General features: G+C 41.9%; 1 protein-coding gene and 1 long non-coding RNA gene across 2 annotated transcripts in view; one reads left to right on the top strand and one right to left on the bottom strand.

Moving 5' to 3' along the window:
* LOC134571854 (uncharacterized) overlaps nucleotides 1-24966 on the bottom strand; it is a 618817-nt gene that overhangs the window by 273529 nt on the left and 320322 nt on the right. The window lies entirely within an intron of this gene.
* Nucleotides 7634-23690, top strand: ZNF598 (zinc finger protein 598, E3 ubiquitin ligase). Its single transcript, XM_063430470.1, has 12 exons — nucleotides 7634-9195; nucleotides 10841-10953; nucleotides 11636-11765; nucleotides 12190-12401; nucleotides 13255-13472; nucleotides 14022-14142; nucleotides 14449-14640; nucleotides 14701-14850; nucleotides 15711-16537; nucleotides 16870-17008; nucleotides 22315-22459; nucleotides 23008-23690. Exons 1-12 carry the CDS (start codon nucleotides 9016-9018, stop codon nucleotides 23356-23358), a joined length of 2778 nt encoding a protein of 925 aa, XP_063286540.1. The 5' UTR covers nucleotides 7634-9015; the 3' UTR covers nucleotides 23359-23690.

Below are 24966 nucleotides of genomic sequence, written 5' to 3'. Positions count from 1 at the left end.
TGGTGCCACCACCTGCATGTGAGGTCACTTCAGACAAGGAGCACGAATTACCCCGCTCACTCTCCATTCTGAACGAATGGCAGGCGGAAGCCTCTGATTCAGAGGATGTGGCTTGTGGTTCCACCTCCTATCTGAAGGAGACATTTCTGGGTGAGCCACAGATTATGGAAAGAACAGACGGAGTTGCGGAGGCTTCCGACCAACCAGGGAATGAGGTCTTCCTTGACACGACAGGTCAAGGATGTTCAACCCATGAAACATTCGTCATGCTCGTTCAGTTGGAAGAGACCCACAGAAAGGGGTCGAACTGGGGCTTAAGGAAGCACAAGACAAGCTGCTGAATGCAATTGCGCAGCTTGCCCGTGCAATGTTTTTGACAGATGACGCCTACTCCTGGGTTGAATCCTTTGACGTGGATATAGTGTGTGCATAGGCCCAGCTTTGCTTTTGTTATCTGGACGATATGAATGTGGCTTTGGATTGACACCATGCAGCACTATTTCGCATTGATGGTATGTTGGCAGATCTTGGGGCCAAAGAATTAGGCCCACAGGCACAAGGCAAACATTTTGGAGAGGTGTTTATAAAGCAGCGAATCCAGCACTTTCACATCTTCATGTCATTAAATAAGGTGTAATCCTCAATAAGAAAGTTTTTCTAAGGCAACAACTCCAGGGTTGTTTTTGGCAGGATTGGTTGGCAGTGGGATTGTGCCGCCAGTCACTTCTGGCCATTCTCAACACATAAGAGACCCATAGAGTTAAAGGTCCTTCCTGTCCAGTCACACTCTTCCCTGTCCCCTTCATAATGGAGCTGTGAGAATTGTGGGAAAAGGGTGCCAATTAGCACATCACAGATGTTTTTTCAGCAATATCTTTCTGGTCCGGAAGATGACTAGAGATTTCCGCTCTGTCATCAATCTGCAGGAGTTAAAGCCCATGTCAACTACCGCCATTTCAAAATGGAAGGGATTCATATTTTTGCGGGATCTCCTCCAGGAAGGCAATTGGTTTACCCGTCTGGATCTCAAAGATGCTTATCTTTCGGTTCCTTGTGGATGAAGACAGTTGCCCTTTTCTTCAATTTCTGTGGCACGGAGATCAGCGCCATGGTGCTATCACAAAGGTACTGAAACCAGTGGTTGCCCACCTCAGGGAACATGGCATAAGATGTACAGTATCTCACAAAAGTGAGTACAACCCTCATATTTTCGTACATTTTTTATTATACAATGTAAAGTGGTAAGTGTACAGCTTGTATAACTGTGGAAATTTTCTGACCCTCACAATAACTCAACAAACAGCCATTAATGTCTAAACCATTGGCAATAAAAGTGAGTAGACCCCTAAGTTGAAATGTCCAAACTGGGCCCAATTAGCCATTTTCCCTCCCTGGTGTCATGTGACTAGTTAGTGTTTAAAGATCTCAGGTGTGAATGGGGAGCAGGTGTGTACAATTTGGTGTTATCGCTCTCACACTCTCTCATACTGGTCACTGGAAGTTCAACATGGCACCTCATGGCAAAGAACTCTCTGAGGATCTGGAAAAAAGAATTGTTGCTCTACATAAAGATGGCCTAGGCTTTAAGAAGATTGCCAAGATCCTGAAACTGAGCTGCAACAAGATCATACAACGGTTTCACAGGACAAGTTCCACTCAAAACAGGCCTCACAATGGTCGACCACAGAAGTTGAGTGCACGTGCTCAGTGTCATATCCAGAGGTTGTCTTTGGGAAATAGACGTATGAGTGCTGCCAGTATTGCTGCAGAGTCAAAGGAGTGGGGGCCAGCCTGTCAGTGCTCAGACCCACACTGCATCAAATTGGTCTGCATGGCTGTCGTCCCAGAAGAAAGTCTCTTCTAAAGATGATGCACAAGAAAGTCCGCAAACAGTTTGCTGAAGACAAGCAGACTAAGGATATGGATTACTGGAACCATGTCCTGTGGTCCGATGAGACCAAGATAAACTTATTTGGTTCAGATGGTGTCAAGTGTGTGTCATGGCAACCAGGTGAGGAGTACAAAGACAAGTGTGTCTTGCCTACAGTCAAGCATGGTGGTGGGAGTGGCATGGTTTGGACCTGCATGAGTGCTGCTGGCACTGGGGATCAACAGTTCATTGAGGGAACCATGAATGTCAACATGTACTGTGACATACTGAAGCAGAGCATGATCCCCTACCTTCGGAGACTAGGCCGCAGGGCAGTATTCCAAGATGATAACGACCCCAAACACACCTCCAAGATGACTACTACCTTTCTAAAGAAGCTGAAGGTAAAGGTGATGGTTTGGCCAAGCATGCCTCCAGACCTAAACCCTATTGAGCATCTGTGGGACATCCTTAAACAGAAGATGGGGGAGCACAAGGTCTCTAACATCTACCAGCTCCGTGATGTTGTCATGGAGGAATGGAGGAGGACTCCAGTGGCAACCTGTGAAGCTCTGGTGAACTCCATGCCCATGAGGGTTAAGGCAGTGCTGGAAAATAATGGTGGCCACACAAAATATTGACACTTTGGGCCCAATCTGGACATTTCCACTTAGGGTTGTACTCACTTTTGTTGCCAACGGTTTAGACCAGTGGTAGTCAACCTTTTTTTACCTACCGCCCACTAATGCATCTTTTTGGTTGAAATAATTTCTTTACCGCCCACCAGTTTTCGCGCAAATGCAGAATATTTTTTTAGAAAGGAGGGTGTTTTAAAAAAAAAAAAAAATGTACGTACATTTATCTTTTTATTTCTACTTAATGCAGGTTTATAAGGTTTTAACTTTATAAAGTTTAATGAGAAAACAATAAAGTAAATTGAAATTACCTTTACTAGTGATTAATGAGATCCTTGAGGTTGATGCTGCGAGACTAAATATTTGATATCTGGTTCGATTTTCGTAAGGAACAAACGAAGGTCTCTTTCAGTGATATTCAGACGACTTCTCTGTTTGCGCATATGATTTCTCATTTGTGCGTCAGCTCATCTCCTCTCCCTCCTCAATTCTCCTCCCCACCTTTTTTTCCCTTTTTTCTATTTTTTTTAACCTTCCTTGTAGCAATGCCCAGTATGAAGGCTGAGCTAGGTAGCCCACTATAACAGACAGGCACACATACAGACACACACATACAGGCACACATACAGACACCCACACACACACAAGACACACATACATACACACACACAGACACATACAGACACACATACACGCACACACACACACATACAGACACACACAACACATACATACACACATGACACACATACAGACACACATACAAAGACACATACAGACACACACATACACATACACACACAAGACACATACACACACACACATACAGACACACACAAGACACATACATGCACACACAGACATGCACACACACAAGACATACATAGACACCCACACATGCAGACACACACATTATATTTAAGTCACCCTCCTGTTTCCTACATTTAAGGTGCAGGAGGGTGACTTATTTTTATTATTTCACTTTTGATAGGCTGTGTATTGCGTCATCGAAAGATGGCACTCCTCTGGTCATTTTTATTTTCAATGACTGTGTTTTTGTATGGCTTTTAAGGCTTCTGGTTATTGTCTGTCCCAAAGTGCAGACGGGCTTTTACTGCAGATGGAGGCACAGAGGTTATCTATGACAAATAAATGTTCTAAGATGTAATTTCTAGCAAAGCAGACATATCCAAGAGGTTTATATCAGAATGGCATTGACAATATGGCTGGAATAATTCACATTTTTAGGTTGTGAAAACTTCTAGACGAGGCATGCGTTTGTGATTATTTCAAATGGAAATTCATTGGAATTTCTTAATTTAAAACAGAAACAGACATATACACACACACAGACATACAAGACACACACATACAGACACACAGACAGGCACACATACACACATACATACACACACAAAGACACAGACAAGCACACAGACAGGCACACATACACACACACACAAGACACATACATACAAACAGACAGGCACACATACAAACAGACACACACAGACATGCACACACACATGCAGACACACAAGACACACATACAATGACACATACAAAGACAAGACACACATACATACAGACACACATATATACAGACAGACACATACACACACACAAGACATACATACAAAGACACATACAGACAGACACACATATATACAGACAGACACATACACACACACAAGACATACATACAAAGACACATACAGACAGACACACACACACGACATACAAAGACACACACACACAAGACATACCTACAAAGACACACACACACATTATATTTAAGTCACCCTCCTGTTTCCTACCTTTAAGGTGCAGGAGGGTGACTTTCCCTGGGGTCCAGTGGTGGCTCAGGTGGATGGGAGTCAGAGTTCCCACTCTGACTCCCTGGTGTTCCTCCCGCGCGGCTCTCAGTTTTAGCTGGGAGGAGTGACCGGGGAATCACTTCCTCCCAGCTCTGTGATGTCATCACAGGGGGCCCGGTCGCGCTGTTAAAGCGCCCAGCGCTGACCGGGCCCCCTCACAATCCACATCCATCGGGTGGCCCTGACAGCATGGGCCACCCGATGGACACTTCCATATGCGGCCCCGGCGGTTTGCCGCGCGGGCCGGGGCTGCAAATGGTCACGGCGGTACCCAGTCGCACGGGTACCGCCGGCTGGAACCCGCCGGGCGTCAAAACCTGGAAATCCCTACCGCCCACCTGGAATCCTAAAACGCCCACTAGTGGGCGGTAGGGACCAGGTTGACGACCCATGGTTTAGACATTAATGGCTGTGTGTTGAGTCATTTTGAGGGGACAGCAAATGTAAACTGTTATACAGGCTGTACACTTGCTACTTTACATTGTAACAGAGTGTCAGTTCTTCAGTGTTGTCACATGAAAAGATATAATAAAATATTTACAAAAATGTGAGGGGTATACTCACTTTTGTGAGATAATGTATAATACACCTGGACGACATACTGCTTTTTTGCAAAGTCCAAATACAGCTCGTGGTTCACACCAATTATACAGTGGCGTTGCTGGAATCTCTGGGATTTGTGGTCAATTGACTCAAATCTGCATTAGTTGTGGCTCAGATGATCCAGTTCCTGGAGATCGAAATAGGCTCCTGTACACTGCAACTCCCTTCAAAGAAGATTTCTGTGATTCTCACAGAGATTCGCAAAGTGCTCCATCGAGAGACTTTTCCGCTCAGACTCCTCGTCCATATAGTGGGTCTAGTATGCTCCTCCATTCAAGCGATATTCCAGGGGCCCGCTGCATTGTCGGGCTATGCAGCGTCTGAAAGCCCACTTTCTGAGGTAGAATCCTACATATCACAAACCGGTTCTGATAAGGGATGAAGTTCGTTAGGAACTCTGGTGGTGGCTCGAATGCATGCAAGCATGGAATGTTTGGGCTATTTTCGGAGGGATGTGGACGGCACAGGAACTCTCCTCACATATCAACAGTCTGGAACTATTGGAAGGTGCTTTTGCCATACGCAGTCTTGCAAAAGATAGATTCAGTTGTTGTATCCTATTTCAAATGGACAACATCTCAGCAGTGCGCTACATCAGCCACCTCAGGAGCACTAGTTCCAACGCATTGTCGGATCTTACAAATCTTTGATTACTGTCTTCCCCGCAACATAACAATAATGGCAGAACATCTCCCGGGGAACATCAAGCTCATGGCAGAGTGGTTCTCTTGTCACTGGAGGGACAACTGGCAACTGGACCCTCGAGACTTTGCGGACCTGGGTTATTGGAGGGGTCTGTTTTACTTTGATCAGTTTGCATCTCGCACCAATTATAAGCTTCCGAATTTCTACAGTTGGCTACCAGACCCTGAGAGTACAGTGGTGGACACGTTCCTGCAGGTATGGCCAGTTTGGGGAGCTTATGCTTTCCCTTCTTTCGCAACAATAGTGAGGGTCCTTCACCAGATTCGACTATAAAAGGTGATGGTGCTCCTTCTGCCTCTGCTTTGACCGAGTCATCCTTGGTTCTCTGATCTTCTCGCCCTGTCTTGTACGGACCCTTTTCCTCTTGCCATATGATCCGATGCTACTCAAGGATCCAATAGGGATCCCTCAACTGATACTCCTGGATGGATGCCTTTTTTTGGTGGCTTGGAGTCTTTCAGAGATTCATGGCGTGTTGGCGAACTATTATTGACAGCTAGGGATATCCTTTGGGACTCCTGGACTCTGAGTACAAGGAGATGTTAGGATTAGGATACTCTGGTTTGCCGTTTTTTGGGGGGGATCCAGCTCCGGTGACTGCCAGCTCCTCAAGTATACACAATTATGGGACGTTTACGCGGTTCTTCCGTTTTTTACAGGATTGGCGTAATTGACAGCCAAGTTTATCTTCCTCTTGTGCCTGGTATCCTTATGTTGGGTTTTGGATTCCATTCTTTTGATGTGAATGCCTTCTCCTTTTCACTGGAAGATGTCACTTTTTATATTTCCTGCCATACCAAATATAATTTGTTGTCAGTCTTTTATCCGTTTTTTATTTTAATTCTTTATTTTCTTGTGCATAGAGATACAGTTAACATTTGTCTTGCGATGCCACAACAGCGTTAGCAAGCCAATTAGGAACAGTGTAGTTAACATGGCACGCGATTTGACAGCACATTTATTTATATTAATATCAGGTTAGCTCTAAAACGATTATTACAAGGCAAGGTATACAAGTTTAAACTATAGGGTTGCTAATAATAAAACAGGCTTATACGAGTCGAGAACATAATGTAAAAGAGCACATGGTGAATTAGGCCTACCGTATATACTTGTGTATAAGTCGAGAAATTTTAGTTGTAAACTAAACGCAGAGTTGACTTATCCACGGGTCAGTGCTAGTTTCTATAGAATTTTGTGCAGTGTTCGGGAGTCGAATACGGGGCAATGTCGACTCCCGAGCGCCGTTCTCCTAGCTCAGTGACGGCTAACTTTGACACCATAAATTGTTTCTGGACTACATTTCCCATGATGCTCAGCTAGTTTTTAGACTGGGAGATGTACTCCAGAAACAATTTATGGTGTCAAGGTTAGCCATCACTGAGCTAGGAGAACGGCGCTCGGGGTACAAGTTTCAGCTGGGTTCGCTGGCTTGCATAGCCGACTCAGAGATCCATGCCGTTGACGACCATGTACCGCTGCCTGCATTCGGGAGACAACACGTGCGTTCGTATATACGAATGGCGGACACCCAGTGAATGCGGGTTTGTGGTTAACAGCCAGGGGTGGTCGGTGATTACAAGGTGTTAACAAGGGGGACCACACAGAGTCTGTTCGGTAACCGGACAGAAGGGGAACAAATCCATTCGAATAACGTACCCTTGACTTATAGACGCGTATAGACGGTACTTATAGTGTATATCCTGTGTTTGTGGGAGAGCAATGAACAAAAATAAATAAAATGCAATAAATATATATATAACTCCATTCAGTAATATGTGGAAGGTGCTTACTTATACATAAAATGCTAATACATGCAGTCATTTCTATAGCAGGCCATGACACCTCTGTTGCGGACTACATTTCCCGTGATGCTTTGTGGAAGCCTATAAGAAATATAACCCTGTGGCTGGAGCGAGTCAGCCTGGTTACACTCAGAACCAGCGAGCTCTGTCCTCCACGGGCATGAGCGGCACGCTGCAAGGCGGCCGCTCTAGCCGCTCTTCTTGCACTCTGTGGTGCTTTTTCCGGAAGAGTGCGTCAGGGCTGTAACGTTCCCCGTGCCGGTAGCGTGCGACTTGTAACGCTCTCAGGAGCAGGGGCCCCCCAGCTGACCCCAGGGGCCACGGGCGCTCAGCCACCATACACTCCGACCCAGGGGCCTCCTGTCACCGCGGGCAGCCGCCTGCTCGGCTATTACTGGGTTACCCGTGACCCTCCCACCCTCCCCATTACATCCATAGAGACCCTGATAATACCCCCCGCCCCGGCCTGTACTGGGTTAATGAGCTCAGTGTAGACCCTGATAATACCCTATTACTAATACCCTCCCACCCAATTACATATAGAAACCCTAATAATACCCCTTTACATCTATAGACCCTGGTTATAGTCCGTCCCCCCCAGCCTGTACTGTGTTAATGAGAGCTCAGTGTAGACCCTGATTATACCCCTCATACCTACAGACCCTGATTATAGCCAGAGACCACCAGCTTGACCCCCAACTACATCCACAGACCCTGATTATAGCCAGACCCCAATTACTAATCCCTCTCTCTCCCCCCCCCCTATATCTACAGACCCTGATTAAGCCTTGACCCCCATTACTATCTCCCACTCCTCTCCAGACCCTGTGGAAGTCTAATTCCTACAGACCTCAACCTTTCTAGAACTGTCTGATTTCAAACTCTCCCCACGCTTCTCCCTCCTGCTTCCAAGTGCCCCCTAGTTTCTCCCTCCTGTCCTAACTCCCCTCCTTCTGCCCTCTGCCCGATATCTCAACCAGCCTCTCCTTCCTGTCCAAACTCTCTCCAAGCTTCTCCCTCCTGCCCTAACCCCCCCCACTTCTGCCTCTTGCCCCAGCTCTCAACCAGCCTCTCCTTCCTGTCCAAACTCTTCCCCAGCTACTCCCTCCTATCACCAAGTGCCCCCTAGTTTCTCCCTCGTGTCTCTCCAGCTGTCCCCCAGCATCTCCCACCTGTTTAACAGCTCTTCCCCCTTCTCTCCAACTGTCCTCCAGGTTCTCTCTCCTGTCTCCCAGCTCTCCTGCAACTTGTCCCTCCTTTCTCCAATTCTCCACATTATCCATTTTTGTCCCAACCCCTTCCAGCTTCTCACTCCTGTCTCAGATTCTCTTGCTGTCCTGATCCCTTTATTTTAGTACACCTTCTCCTAGAGGTCTTCAACATATCACCCAGCTTTCTGCCATCCTTTCTAATTAATTGGGCCTTATAAGGACATAGGATATCTGCTCCTGTGACTAGTTTATTTAATTTCTCAGATTATTTACTTCTACCCAAAGCTACACCTTTTCTGTTTTACAAATATGGCCTCTCAGAGAGGAAAATCCATGGACTTTGAGCATAACTGTGTTTTGTGCTGTCAAGAGGTGGAAATCTATGCTGTCGGGAAGTGTGATCACCCTATCTGCTACCGCTGTTCTACTAAGATGAGAGTATTGTGTGAACAGAAGTACTGTGCTGTGTGCAGAGAGGAACTGGACAAAGTAAGTATAGAAACCTTTCGATAAGAAGCTATTTATAAGGCACCACAATAAATGCTTCCATTCTGCTTTAAATAATAAAAGTAATGTCCCAACTTTGCACATGTTTCAGTTCACTTTTGTTTTATTGCATTTTTGCCATTATGTGTTTATCTAAGTCTGCACCTATTGCTATTTAGGGCACACACATATATTTATAGATTACAGAATCTTTACTTAGCATTTCTGCTGGATCCGTTGAATGGGTTGAGCACATTTCTGCTAGCCTGCAGTGCATCATGAAGCCACGCACAATGCAGTTTGGATGTAAATGGGTGATTACCTGGTCCCCTGTGCGTCATTTTTATAGTGTGTATCTCAACTCTGTGATGAGCTGTACTTTGTGCATTTGCCAGCATTTTTGGCTAATGCCAGGTTCAGCTGAAATTGTACTAACTGCAATGGGATACAATCTGCAATTTTTTTAAAAATTATTATTTTTTTTTTTTACACTGCCCATTCCACTCTCCATTCATTGCTTACGTAATCCACCAATAAAGCGTAGGTCTGTGTGGTGCTGCCACCCTTCAAACCGTTTTGTTAGCTGAACTAGTGACTGGTTATTCAGCGGCTCATGATTCTCTTGGCCTGTCCAACCACCGTTAATTGTCAGTGTGGTCACTGACATTCATCTAGTGTTAAACGAAAACACAGTACTAATGTACATTTTTATTTTGAAATAAAGCATGTAGCAATTTGTATATCCCAAAAGAAGGCAGAAGGCTAAAATTGTACATTTGATGACCGTTTCCCTTTAAAGGGACACTGTGGGCAGTATAATCATCAAATCTCTTTGAATGGAGGTATTAAAGCACCGTCCTTCCATTCAGTGTTAAACCATTTCAGAGCAGTTTAACACTAAATAAGGGTCCCTGGCCACACACAGTCTGGCCCCTTCTGAAGGTGTGGCTATAGCACGGATTACACACTTTCTTGTAGTCATATTTCATACAGTCAGTTGACACTCGCAACCAATCACAGCCGGCCATTCCTGCAGAGGTGAATACTTCCTTATTAGCCAAAGTAGCTTTTCATTGAACAATAACAACATTACAAACTGTTTAATGCTGAATGGAATTGACACCATGGGGATTCCAGACACTAACCAGTTCAATGAGATGAAGCAGACACTGCCCATTTAATCTGGCCCTCATCTAAAAGGGGACCGCCTGCCCCCCTAATAGAATTGGAAAAAAAACAATGATGACACCGACTATAGTTATACTGTAGTATATTTGATAAATCTAGGGCCACGGTTTCATTCCTTGTCAAGTTTTCCTTTAATCAGTTTACATCTTTTGCTTTACCTACACGTAGAGGAACATAGATTTTTGAATGTGTGCAACTGCTTGCGTTTCTGCATAGTATGTAGTTTTGATTCACAAAGATACACTGTTCTAACCAAAAATTCTGAAAAAAAAAAACACTTTAAATTTGAATGTCAATTTAATTTTCCTAGTAGCACAGCCTTGTATGTAAATATAATTACCTGGCAGTGTTTGTTTAGCTCTGTAAATGAGACTTGTCTGACTTGTTGTTTATAATATGACCGTCAACAGTGTGTTTAGCCAGTTATGTTTTGCTGCATGTCGTCCTTTTGTTTTCACAGGTGATCTTTGTTAAACAGCTTGCTCCCTTTTCAAGCCTCAACACACAACCAATGCATAGCGAGAAGAGGTATGACATCTACTCAAACGACGTAAAGATCTTTGCCCAACTCAGGTAATGACAACTTTATTTTAACATTTCTGTACTGTACCTTTAAATACCTAAACTGCTATTGACTGTTCTGCAGCAAGGTTTATTATACAGAAGCCTGACACCACTGTCGGGGAAGCAGGGTAGTTAAAAGGACACTGGTCCAAATTATTATTGTACATTTGCTAACAATGTTTAAACTTAGGTTCAATTACGTATTTATTCTTCTGTAGTATCGAGCACTTGGTATGCCTCTAGGTGCTGCTCTCTGTGATCAGTGCTAATCATAGTATTGATGGAAAAATGAAATGTCTGGAAGAAATAAGAATGGGAAGGATTATGTGGGTCTTAATTCTGCCTGTGATTTAATTTTTCTGTTGGTACTATGACTAATACTGATCACATACAGCAAAAGAGCTACAATTTGTGTGTGCATATCTCTCTCACCCAAAAGGCTGATGGCTACACTGACAATTGCTATAGTAACCATGTGTCTCCCTGACTGTCCTCTGGAAAAACTGAGAACATGTTGGAGTGTTATGTGTGGACCATCACCTTACTGATTTTGAATAGAGAAGTCAATATAACAAGCTAATAATCGCTTACTGTAATGATTGAGTCTATTTTGGGAACTACTGCAGTTGGGTAATTCTGGCCTCTGTTTTCTCATGAGCTGAATGTTTCACTTTCTGTATCCACTGTTTAGGCGATTGCTACAACATGAATGCACCTTATGCCCTGAACTCCGACCGTTTCATGCCTTCCCTGACCTAGAACAGCACATGAGAAGGAACCACGAGCTCTTTTGTTGTAAACTGTGTGTAAAATTCTTAAAGGTAAGTCTCCCTTAAACTGGATAGCTTTATGTCCTCATCATGGCAAAACACTTTATAAACAAAAAATAGAACCCTTGGATTACAGCTCCAATTAAAAGTATCTCACAAAAAATATAACTGGAAGACTGTCACCAGGGGACTTAAAGTACCATAAACACTACAGCTCTCCTTGTACCTCCCACTCTTGCATGATTATATATATATATATTTTTTATTACACAATAGTTTTTTGAACGTTTGATTGCAGTGCTTCATTGATATCTTATTACTTGCCTGCTTGGTGAATAAACTAATTCTGCCTATTTTTATTGATATTACTGAAGTGTGATTGAGTGTATTAAAATGAGTGTTTTGTTCTTTGATAATTCAGTTAGTTGCCATCCCATATATTGTACTGAATTCGCTCCTAATTTACCAATCCTAGAATTTTACCTATGAGCGCAAGTGGTATAACCGCAAAGACCTGGCTCGCCACCGCATACACGGTGACCCAGAAGACACATCTCACCGTGGGCATCCACTCTGCAAGTTCTGCGATGAACGTTATCTGGACAATGACGAGCTATTGAAACACCTGCGACGGGACCACTATTTTTGTCATTTTTGTGACTCTGATGGTGCCCAGGAATACTACAGGTATGTGGATCAAAATACTATCAGATTTAATTTCCTTGTCATTCAGAAAAAAATACATTGATGAGAATTAACTAATGGCTTTACTTGTCTTCTATAAAATGCATGCATTTCGGGACATAAAAGTAGGAATGCTTCATTAAACTAAAGTCGTTTTCATGCCTGTAATGTTCCTTTAACCCCTTAAGGACCAAACTTCTGGAATAAAAGGGAATCATGACATGTCACACATGTCATGTGTCCTCAAGGGGTTAAGCATTATCCTTTTAATCTGACGTGCACATCCTTTCAATTCCGTTCACCTGACTAGTGCAGTACTTATATCAATATAGATTATGTAATTCTTTGGTTTGGGCAATGCTTTGGTTTGAAAGCTTTCATAACACATTCTACAAAAAAACTAATGCACTAGAGTGGTATTGGCTATGATTTCCAATTTTTTGTCGTGGATTAAAAACAGTGAAAATGTTTAACAGTCATATAATTCCTCCCCACAAGATGGCAATGTTGTATTGTGTAGTATCACCAAAGATACACATTTAATATTGTTTCTCTTTTTTTTTTTTGTATGATCTCTCATCTTTAACATGATATACTTTTGTCTGATTAGCATAAATAAGTGCTTCTCAAACCAGTTGCCAAAGTTGTAGGAGATATTTTCAGCCATTAGTTTACACATAAAAGCTCTAGTTCTAATCCACTCTCAGTAGTCCATGGTTATTGAGTATAGCCCAAAGTTTGACATGCCTCTCATATCAGTAAAGCATCAAATGTAAAATAAATGAAATAACGCTAAGCTAATATATTCTTTTTTTTCTTTTTTTTTTAAATTTATTTATACTTCTTTTTTTTAAAGTGATTACTCCTTCCTTCGTGAACATTTTCGTGAGAGCCACTTTTTATGCGAGGAGGATAATTGCAGGACTGAGCAGTTCACGCATGCTTTCCGGTCTGAAATAGACTACAAGGCACACAAGACATCATGTCACAGTAAGAGCCGCGCTGAAGCCAGGCAGAACCGGCAGATTGACCTCCAGTTTAATTATGCTCCCCGACATAATCGCAGAAATGAAGGTAAGGACAGTGTGGAATATCTACTAAACTGTGAATAGATATGGATTAAAAACGTAAAATTAAAGTTAAGCGAGGTCACACAATGTTATATGTATGCCTAAACATCGAAAATCGTTAATGTTCACTATATACTCTAATTTCATAAAAATGTGCTAGACTAAACATGTTCCCCTCTGTTTAAAAGTTGATAATGCGATAGTGGATTGCCTTCGGGGTACCCCATGCGTGACTGTACTAAACTTATGCACTATAAAAATAAAGAATTATATAAAAAAAAGTGAAATTGAAGTTGGGGGAAAAAAATCCCAAGCTCAGCACACTGCCATTTAAAGGAGCACCATAATGACAACAATACAAACCTGTATTTCTGACACTATAAGTATAATAAGCCATTTTGGGTCCCCTGCCCCACCTTGACCCCTGTTTAAAAATGTGATTTTACTCATCTTTTTCCAGCGCCGCCTGGGTCTCCTCGCGGCTGGCTCTGCCCCCTAGGCTGAGATCATCAAACTTCATTCTCACCTGGCGATCATAACTTTCTTGTTACAGGAGGAGTTGTTGGAGGCGAGGATTATGAAGAGGTGGACAGGTTTAATAGACATGTAAGAGTCCCAAGAGGTGGAGCACGTGGAGGACAGCAGAACAGAAGGGGAAGTTGGCGGTATAAAAGGTGAGTGTACTTTTCAGGAAATGCTTGTCTTGTAAGATTTCTTAGGTTTACATGTAAAGAGCAGTCCTAGGGCGAAGTTCTAAGTGTTGGTTTCCATGGTGCTTTGGCCAAGCGGAAAGAACACTGCACTTGTTTCCGTGGAGATAGCTCCACTTCTAGTACATTGCCACCGCGTTGCTCTTCGTACATGGTCTCTGTTGTGCTGATTTTGTGGAATGCTTTGTGACATGATGTTCACAAGACATGCACTGGTATATATTTCATTCATCAAAGAGTGTTTATTGATCTGTAATTTAAAACCTGCAGGGAAGAGGAAGATCGGGAGGTTGCAGCAGCGGTGAGAGCATCTGTAGCAGCCCGGCGTCAAGAGGAAACTGGAAGGAAGCAACCACTAGAAAGTCTGGAAAGCTCCAAGTACAGGAGGGAGGAGACACGGGAACCTGAGGAGGGACGAAAGACCAAACTAACCCCCAAACCTCCAGCTGACAATGCAGGTATGTCTGTGTGTTCATATGAAGAAGGATCAGTTATTTCATTTCAAATTGGATGAAAATTTAGCGTTTTCTTACTGGTACTTGTTTGTAATTTTCCCCAATTGTCTCTAGGCCCTAAAGAGACAGCGAAGGCGCAGAATGTATCCAATGGTACTTTAACTGAGGAGGATTTTCCTGTGTTTGGTTTTTTCACAGCTACCGCACCATTGTTGAGGTAGGAAATTCCATTAAGGATAACCATGGCTATCTGTGACGGCGGTATTGTTGATGTATGATTATATTGAAAGCTGTAAGGCCTAATAGATTTGGTTAGTTGTGTGATGTACATGGATACATGGGGGGGTTTGTTTAAGTTGCTTGAATGGTACAATGTATTTGACCTAGCAAAGTACCTGTAGGGATAAATTTGAACTGAATGAAAGCCCTTTTATTATCGCACTGGGTGCCAAAAGGTGAAAGCTTCTACAACAACTCACTGAAGAGTTTCTCTGCATACTCAATTTAAAACTTAAATGTGACTTGTTTTCTTTACACAGAGATTTATACAGAAAAAAAATTATGTTTTATATGCACTTTGTGTAATCTTTCTTAACCGCAAATTACACATCTCAATATATTGTATGAAATCGGGCTATTGTGTCTTAAATGAATACTCTAAATGTTTGTGTTCTTTGCTGTCTTTAGATACATTTTTTTTTTTTTTTTTTTAAATGACTATAAATGTTAGCTTTGAGAGTACAGGGACAGCACTAAAACATTAATATGCTAAGGGTGTCCTGCTGTTAGTATTACTAGCTATTTTTTACCTATCATTGCAAATTAAAGTGCACAGCTCAGTAACTGATGCCGTCACTAATAGCGTGCTGAAGAAGTGCAGCTGCTAAGATGCTCCCATCATGCATAGATTCTGATGTTATAGCCTTCTGTACTGCCTCTACGTTACTTTTATTTTGTAATCTAGTCATGTTTATTTAGCAGAAACAATGACCACGGTTTCTTTTAATATACAGATTATGAAGGAATTTTAATAGATCATTAAAAATTCTATTGATCTAATTTTTTTTTTAATTGCAGCTCTGTAAAACCAGCACCAGTTAAACTGAAAGAAGAGGACTTTCCAAGTCTCTCAGTCGTTTCCACTTCATCATCCTCCTCCTCCCACACTACCTCATCCTCCAGCACTTCCTCTGCTCCAGCCTTCTCCTCGGGACTCGCATACACTGCATCTACCAGGTCATCAAACAGATTCCAGGAAGAAGATTTTCCAGCTTTGGTGTCCAATCTACAAACGAACAGAACAATGTCGTCTGTGACTTCTGCATGGACTGCCAGCTCTTCCAAAAACCCCTCCAAGCCCACAGCCCCTAGTGTGACTTCTTCCAACAAAGCTGGGAAGAAGACTTCGCACCCCACCATTAGTAAGCCAGCCTCTAAAAAAACAGCAAAAGTGTCTTCTCATTCTGAAGAGGAGGATGATGGCATTGGAATCACTCAACAGGAATTCCGGAATGCCCCCACCATGTTTGACATCTCCAAACTGCTAACCACATCACCGCTTCAAAGCTCTGCTAAGGTGGGCAAGAAGAAAAGAGTTGGGTCAGAGAAGCAAAACAACTCCATCACAAGTCAACAAATGTTTGACAAATCTGGCAATTCGTCCCTCAAGGAAAACGCTACAGAGATTGAGCGCACGCCGACTCCGCCTGCCAGTACCATCCTTGGTGATAAATCCAACACTGTGGCAAACGGGCCAACTGAAAAGAAGGCGTCAGAGAACATCAATATCTTGAGTGATCCACCTGGTTTCAAAAAAGCAGCGGTATCTGGGCCTCAATATTCTTTACAAGAAGAAGAATTCCCAGCCTTGGTGAACAAGAATGTGTTTAGGTTGCCACCACCAGGTAAACTGTTACTAGTGGGATTGTTGTTTTTTTTACCCCTATTCTTTTCCTTATTACTCTTAATTACAGTATCGGTGTCACCTTTTTCATGCAGTATAGGCTGGGCACTATATAGTGTTAGGAATATAGTTTTGTAATAATTAACACTATATAGTGTTCTTTTAATCAAAGCACTTTGTTCATTTTATCCACGCAGTGATGTGCATTGAAGATAGAACAGCTCAGATCTTTACAGGTTACATCACTGGCGGCACGTTACAGCTTGCTGGCTCCTAATTCCTAGCTTATTGTGTCCACACAGTGCATGTGTAACATTTATTTTTGTTTGATAGGTTTCTCTCCAGTTGTGACAGTAGCTCCTATAGCACCACCCCCTGGTCTATCGACATCTGTTGGAAAACCACCTCCAGGCTTCAGCAATATCTCTCCCATAACACAGCCCACCGAACCGCAAGCCAAACCGGTCAAAGAGTAAGTGGACAACGGCAATACTACTGCAGCAGACTTGAGTAGACTCCTAATGATTCATTTAAAAGTATAAACCTAAATTTCAAAAAAAGCTTCTTTGAATTTTCGGCATTTACCAAGTTGATGCAGATTGTAAAGTAAACCAGAAGCAGCCTGACTACCTTGAGAGCAAAAATAATACAATAAAAAAAAAAAAAACACAACTCTTAACAGAACTATAGCACTTGACCTGGAAATTCTGTAGTTGGCACACACCTCCCAGACCACAATGGTATGTGATAGGGATAGGCAAAGTTTGGCACTCCAGATGTTGTGGACTACTTCACCCATAATGCTGTCAAAGCATCATGGGAGTTGTAGTCCAAAACATCTGGAGTGCCGAAGGTTGCCTCTGCTTGGTGTATATACCAATGTGGGGTGTGTTTTTGTTTTAATTCCATAAACCCCCCTCTTTCCAGTAGCTTATTGGAGATGTAGTTTACCTCAGTTCCACAAATCTTGTAAAATTAATGAAACCTCACAATAAAGTAATAGCTGCCGTACTGCATCTGTTCATGGTTTCATCCTGTATAGCCTAGAAACATAGAATGTGACGGCAGATAAGAACCATTCGGCACATCTAGTCTGCCCAATTTTTTCTAAATACTTTTTATTAGTCCCTGGCCTTATCTTATAGTTAGGATACCTTATGCATATCCCACGCATGCTTAAACTCCTTTACAGTGTTAACCTCTACCACTTCAGCTGGAAGACTATTCCATGCATCCACTACCCTCTCAGTAAAGTAATACTTCCTGATATTATTTTTTAAACCTTTGTCCCTCTAATTTAACCCCTTAAGGACACATGACATGTGTGACATGTCACGATTCCCTTTTATTCCTGAAGTTTGATCATTAAGGGGTTAAAGGACCACTCTAGTGCCAGGAAAACATACTCGTTTTCCTGGCACTAGAGTGCACCCTCAGGGACCCCCTCCCGCCCGGCTCTGGAAAGGGGAAAAGGGGTAAAACTTACCTTTTTCCAGCGCTGGGCGGGGATCTCTCCTCCTCCTCTCCTCCTCCTCTCCGCCCCGTCAGCTGAATGTGCACGCGCGGCAAGAGCTGCGCGCGCATTCAGCCGGTCGCATAGGAAAGCATTTACAATGCTTTCCTATGGACGCTTGCATGCTCTCACTGTGATTTTCACAGTGAGAATCACGCTAGCGGCTGTCAATGAGACAGCCACTAGAGGCTTTGAGGGCTGGATTAACCCATTTATAAACATAGCAGTTTCTCTGAAACTGCTATGTTTAGAAAAAAATGGGTTAACCCTAGCTGGACCTGGCACCCAGACCACCATTAAGCTGAAGTGTTCTGGGTGCCTAGAGTGGTCCTTTTAAGACTATGTCCTCTTGTTGTGGTAGTTTTTCTTCTTTTAAATATAGTCTCCTCCTTTACTGTGTTGATTCCCTTTATGTATTTAAATGTTTCTATCATATCCCCCCTGTCTCGTCTTTCCTCCAAGCTATACATGTTAAGATCCTTTAACCTTTCCTGGTAAGTTTTATCCCGCAATCCATGAACCAGTTTAGTAGCCCTTCTCTGAACTCTCTAAGGTATCAATATCCTTCTGAAGATACGGTCTCCAGTACTGCGTACAATACTCCAAGTGAGGTCTCACCAGTGTTCTGTACAATGGCATGAGCACTTCCCTCTTTCTATTGCTAATACCTCTCCCTATACAACCAAGCATTCTGCTAGCATTTCCTGCTGCTCTATTACATTGTCTGCTTACCTTTTAAGTCATCAGAAATAATCACCCCTAAATCCCTTTCCTCAGATGTTGAGGTTAGGACTCTATCAAATATTCTGTACTCTGCCCTTGGGTTTTTACGTCCAAGATGCATTATCTTGCACTTATCCACATTAAATGTCAGTTGCCACAACTCTGACCATTTTTCTAGTTTACCTAAATCATTAGCCATTTGGCTTATCCCTCCTGGAACATCAACCCTGTTACATATCTTAGTATCATCAGCAAAAAGACATACCTTACCATCAAGACCTTCTGCGATATCACTAATAAAAATATTAAAGAGAATGGGTCCAAGTACAGATCCCTGAGGTACCCCACTGGTGACAAGCCCAAGCTTCGAATATACTCCATTGACTACAACCCTCTGTTGCCTGTTACCTGCCACTCTGCCACTGCCTTACCCATTCAACTATATTGGAATCCAAACTTAAATATTGCAGTTTATTGATAAGACTTCTATGTGCAACAGTGTCAAAAGCCTTACTGGAATCTAGGTAAGCAATGTCTACTGCACCACCCTGATCTATAATTTTTGTTACCCAATCAAAAAAATCAATAAGATTAGTTTGGCATGATCTCCCTGAAGTAAATCCATGTTGTCTCTGATCTTGAAATCCTTGTGTTTTTAGATGTTCAACAATCCTATCCTTTAACATGGTTTCCATCACTTTCCCCACTACTGAAGTAAGGTTTACTGGCCTATAGTTGCCCGACTCCTCCCTATTACCTTTCTTGTGAATGGGCACAACATTCGCTAACTTTCAATCTTCTGGGACTACTCCTGTTAACAATGATTGGTTAGATATGTGAATGGTTTTGCTAGTACACCACTAAGCTCTTTTAACCCCTTAAGGACCAAACTTCTGGAATAAAAGGGAATCATCACATGTCATGTGTCCTTAAGGGGTTAATAGCTTTGGGTGTATTCCATCAGGTCCCATTGACTTATTTGTCTTTACTTTTGACAGTTGAAATAGAACCTCTTCCTCTGTAAACTCACGTGTAATAAATGACTCATTTATCCTTTTTCTTAACTGAGGTCCCTTTCCTTCATTTTCATCTGTAAATACCGAACAAAAATATTAATTGAGGCAGTCAGCTAGACCTTTATCATCATCTACATACCTTCCTTCTTTTGTTTTTAATCTAACTAACTTTCCTTTCTTTTCTCATTTATGTATCTAAAAAAAGTTTTGTCCCCCTTTTTTACGGACTGTGCTATTTTCTCTTCTGTGTGTGATTTGGAAGCTCTTAAACTTGCTTTGCCTCTTTCTGCCTAATCTTATAGGTCATTCTGTCTTCCTCACTCTGGGTTTTTTTATAATTACTAAATGCTAACTGTTTGTTTTTTACTATTCGGCCACATCTGCGGAGTACCACAGTGGTTTCTTGAATTTTTTGCTTTTACTGACAAGCCTAATGCAATTTTCTGTTGCCTTCCGTAGTGCAACTTTTAAATAATCCCATTTCTCTTGGACTCCATTTAAATTGCTCCAATCTGATAATGTCTCCTTTACACATATTCTAATTTTAGAAAAGTCTGTTTTTCTAAAGTCTAAAACTTTTGTTTTTGTGTGGTGTGACTCCGTCACTGTTCTTATATTAAACCACACTGACTGATCACTGGATCCTTTAACTTACACTTACAGTAATATCTGATACCAAATCTCCATTTGTTAACATTAAATCTAGTATGGCCTCTTCATGAGTTGGCTCCTCAACGACTTGTTTTAGAGACAATCCCATTAGGGAGTTTAGAATATGTGTGCTCCTGGCACAAGTAGCTATTTTTGTTTTCCAATTCACATCAGGAAGATTAAAGTCACCCATGATGATAACTTCCCCCTTCATTGTCATTTTAGCTATTTCTTAAACTAGTAGATTATCTAACTCTTCAATTTGTCCTGGGGGCCTATAAATCACACCTACACAAGTTACTGTGTGATTACCAAATTCTAACGTAACCCAAATGGACTCTATGTTCGCCTCACTAACCTTTATTAGGTTAGATTTTATGCTATCCTTCACATACAGGGCCACCCCTCCCCCTTTCCTGCCTTCCCTGTCTTTTCTATATAAAGAGTACCCTGGTATTGCTATGTCCCAGTCATTTTCCTCATTATACCATGTCTCAGTAACAGCGACTAAATCTACACTATCAGTTGCCATTATTGCCACAAGTTCATGGATTCACCCTTTTGCCCCCCCCCCCCCCCCCCTCCTAGTTTAAATACATCCTAGTAAAACCTCTGAACTGCTCACTGAGAACATTTGTTCCCTTTTGAGAAAGATGCAAACCATCTTTTTGTACAGTTTATTTCCATTCTAAACAGATCTACCATGAGAAATAAAGCCAAATCCTTGCTCCCGACACCAAGTATTCACCAAGCCACAAGTTAAAGTCCCTAATACGCATCCGCCTGTCGTTCTGAGTCTTATGCACAGGCAGAACTTCAGAGAATGACAGTGTGGAAGCAACCTGCCGTATATCATTGGCAAAAACACTAAAAACGTCCTTAACCTCTGAAACCTCATTGCAAGCCAAGTCATTTGTCCCTAGATGGACAAGTACATCCAATTCGCCTTCCTGCTTTGCTCTCTTAACAATATTACAGATACGTCTCTGTGAGCAGTAGCTCCGGGAAGACACCTCACAAGACCACCATTGTCCATCACCACACCTCTTATGATGGAATCCCCTAACAGCAACTGCTTTCTATTAGGCCTCACCATAGTCTCCGTGCCTCTCTCCACAACACCACTAGCCTCAGTGCCTCTCTCCACAACACCACTAGCCTCAGTGCCTCTCTCCACAACACCACTAGCCTCAGTGCCTCTCTCCACAACACCACTAGCCTCAGTGCCTCTCTCCACAACACCACTAGCCTCAGTGCCTCTCTCCACAACACCACTAGCCTCAGTGCCTCTCTCCATATCACCATTACACTCTATATAGGTATCTAATTGGGGCTGTATATAGTGACATCACTAGCCATCAACCGAGTTTTACCCAATATCTGATAGATTGAAGATGTTTGTTAGTCTCAGTGTGGTGTCCAGTTTATCTGCTTTTTATTGTTTTATATGGGTGTGTTGTTGATTACTGTATAAAATGATGCCCCTTAGATTATGGTATATGTAGTTCAGCACTTGAGAACATCCTAAATGATGACTTGGCAAGCTAATAGACACTGGTGCCTCCTCCAACACTGATTTATAGAACACGATCATCCGTACACAGAAGCAGTCCTAGGACTGAATCCTGGGGTTCTCCCTCACCAATTTTATCCGGACTGGTGACTTTGAGTTAATGGAAACCCTGTCTACTTTTACAAAAAATTAAAGAGTAAAGTTTCTTTAAAATGTTAAAGTATTAGATGTATAAAATAAAGACAAATTTTAATTGTTGTACTTTTTTCTGCCCTCCTTGTGTATGTTTTAATAGTTACGATTTATACATTCTTTTTGCTAGCATTTCTTGCTTGTTCTAAGCGCAATTCTTTTGTTCTCAGATCAACGTTTTGCACGAGGGCCTACCTTGTACCCGAAAACTTTCAGCAACGGAACATCTACCTGATCAATTCCATCAAAGATTTTCTAGACAGTGATGAGTCAAGGTTCAATGAGTTTAAATCCCACTCCGGCAAATTCAGACAGGTACACATATAGGTTGTGTTGCTATTTGAATAATATGTACTGGTGTTTCTGGCTTCTAATCAAATTAAATAGCATGTGTATTTTGATCCACAGACTGACATATATGTTGTGTAGTTTTCATTTAATTTAAGATATTTTAATCTTGTGCACCATACTCATCAAAATTGTATGTGTTTATTTTCTATATTTCATGTTTGATAGTATTATCGGTAGATCGTAAACATGTCGATTTGATATTTCATATATGCATTGCAGGCAGGTTATCTGTGGATCAAATGCCATGTTAAAATACATGTATTGCGAAAACAAGGATCTTGTTTTATGGTTTTGTCTGCTGTACATCTATTTGCACACCTTTTTGCTGGGCCCATGGCTCCAGTCTGCATCACTGTCTATTCCAAGCCTTACCTGCTCCACGATGAGAAACATTCTTTCTTTGTGCAGGAATTGAATTATATATTGTTATCATGTGTCTACTCTGTGCCTCATGAATGTGTCTTTTGAAGTTGTTTGTGTAAACATTTGTTTGTGTTTACCTTTCTGTACAGGGGCTTATATCTGCTTCGGAGTATTATAAAAGCTGCCGCACATTACTCGGTGAGAACTTTAGTCTGATCTTCAATGAACTTTTAGTCCTCCTTCCTGACACGGCCAAACAGCAGGAGCTGCTCTCTGCTCACCGGGATTCCTCTTCCGAAGACAAGTCTGTCTCCAACAAGTCCAAAAAGGGCAAGAAGGGAGCCTGGAAAACAGACTCCAACACTTCTGATCTGGACTATTCCACTTGTCCGAGTTGCAGCCAGGTGCTGTCCCCCAGGGATGTTGGCTACCATAAAACTTTGCACATAGAGGATAATGATTTCCCCTCTCTCCAGGCCATCAGCAGAGTTATCAGCTAAGTTCACTCTGCTCAGTGTGAGTCTACACTCAGTAGGAAGGAGAATAATACCAGTAATGTCAAAGAGATCTCATGATAGCCAAAACTGGCTGTGGTTTGCTGCCTGGCAGTACAAAGATTATTTCCGTTCTCCATGCTCGGCGGCCAAATTACATTTCGATATAATCAACGCAAAAGCTCTGAAAGTGAAGAGCTGGGCTGAGGGATTTGACCTGCTTGGCATCCGCCTGTACCAGGTTTTTACCAGGCACCCAAAGTAGAATGATTGAAAGTTTCAGTGCAGTGATCTGAGTGGTATTAATAGGGCAAAATAAAGAACCTCTATTTAAATGACCCAGAGTGTTTTGCACTTCGCTCTACCATCCTAAAGGACTAAAAAAAAGGGTATTCATTGTGTTGGTGTAAAATAAGAGATGTTTCGAAATTATATATATATATTTTTTAATCTAAATAGTTCACAGCCCCATGGTTTTACTCTGGAATTGCTGTATGGAGATCCCATTATTGACCATTTTCAAACTACAGACCGTTCATCGGCCACAAACCTATATACACATACATGGCTAATTAAATACACTAGTGGAGAGCTGTCTGGCTTCAAGCATTAAGTAAGCTGGTTGCTAGCAATCTGTATTGAGCCATGTCTGTTTAAAGAAATTTAATGGATTAAATCCAGAATACCAGCAACCAATACGTTAATTGAAGAAAAAAAAAAAAAAATCAACAATAGTTTTTGTTATTTCTGAAAGTAAACATTTTACATTAAGAAAAAGCTATGATACCGAGTATATCATCGCTTCTGGCCTTTTAAAAACAATATCTTTAAAGTGTAACGGCCAGAGCAATGTAAGGCATAGCATTAAAGGGGCACTCTTTGTGCCATAACCACAAAAGACTGATGTAGATTTCATGGTGCTAGTGGCACTCTCCCACTTCTGTGTTGAACGGTTTGTGAGAGGTCCTCTGGGCACATCACTTGGCATATTGCAGAAGTTCCACTCTTGGAATATCAATTCCTTCTGAATTCTGATGGCATTCATTGTCTAAGCTGTCAACTGACAAGCTCAGCTAATGAATGTCATGTAAGTACAGTAGGAATTAATATTGTTTCTCTTTTAACTTTGATAAACTGCTTTAAAAAAACAACAAAAAAATGTTGGGAACAGACCTGTGTACCGTACACGTTGACATAACCACTACAGAGGACTGCAATAGTTATGGTATTTAGAATAGCCCTTGTAATGATTCCGAGCAGGTGAAGAGATTTTTGGAGTTCCAAGATCAGATAATTATAACTCATTGACAGCCGCTTCCATAAGATTGTAGAGAAATGAACACTTATAACGTATATTTAAATAAAAAGGATCGTAGAATCAAACAACATTTATCTTTTGAACAGAAGAGGAGAGAAAATGAGGGCAAGTCACAAAATCTTTGAAGGCAATTTCAAGAAAAATATTTAAATTGGTTCCTTAGGTTCTCTTTTTCAAATAGAAAGTTATCCAATCATCTGATTGGTCAGTGATGTTCGGGAAGCAAAGGTGGACAAGCAGATAGGACAAATAACGCTGTCAGTATATTGCCCATCATGCATTTGTGATCTAGTTAG

This window comes from Pelobates fuscus, chromosome 8 (assembly GCF_036172605.1).
Source record: "Pelobates fuscus isolate aPelFus1 chromosome 8, aPelFus1.pri, whole genome shotgun sequence".
Lineage (NCBI taxonomy): Eukaryota > Metazoa > Chordata > Amphibia > Anura > Pelobatidae > Pelobates > Pelobates fuscus.
This window is presented reverse-complemented; position numbering and strand designations above follow the sequence as displayed.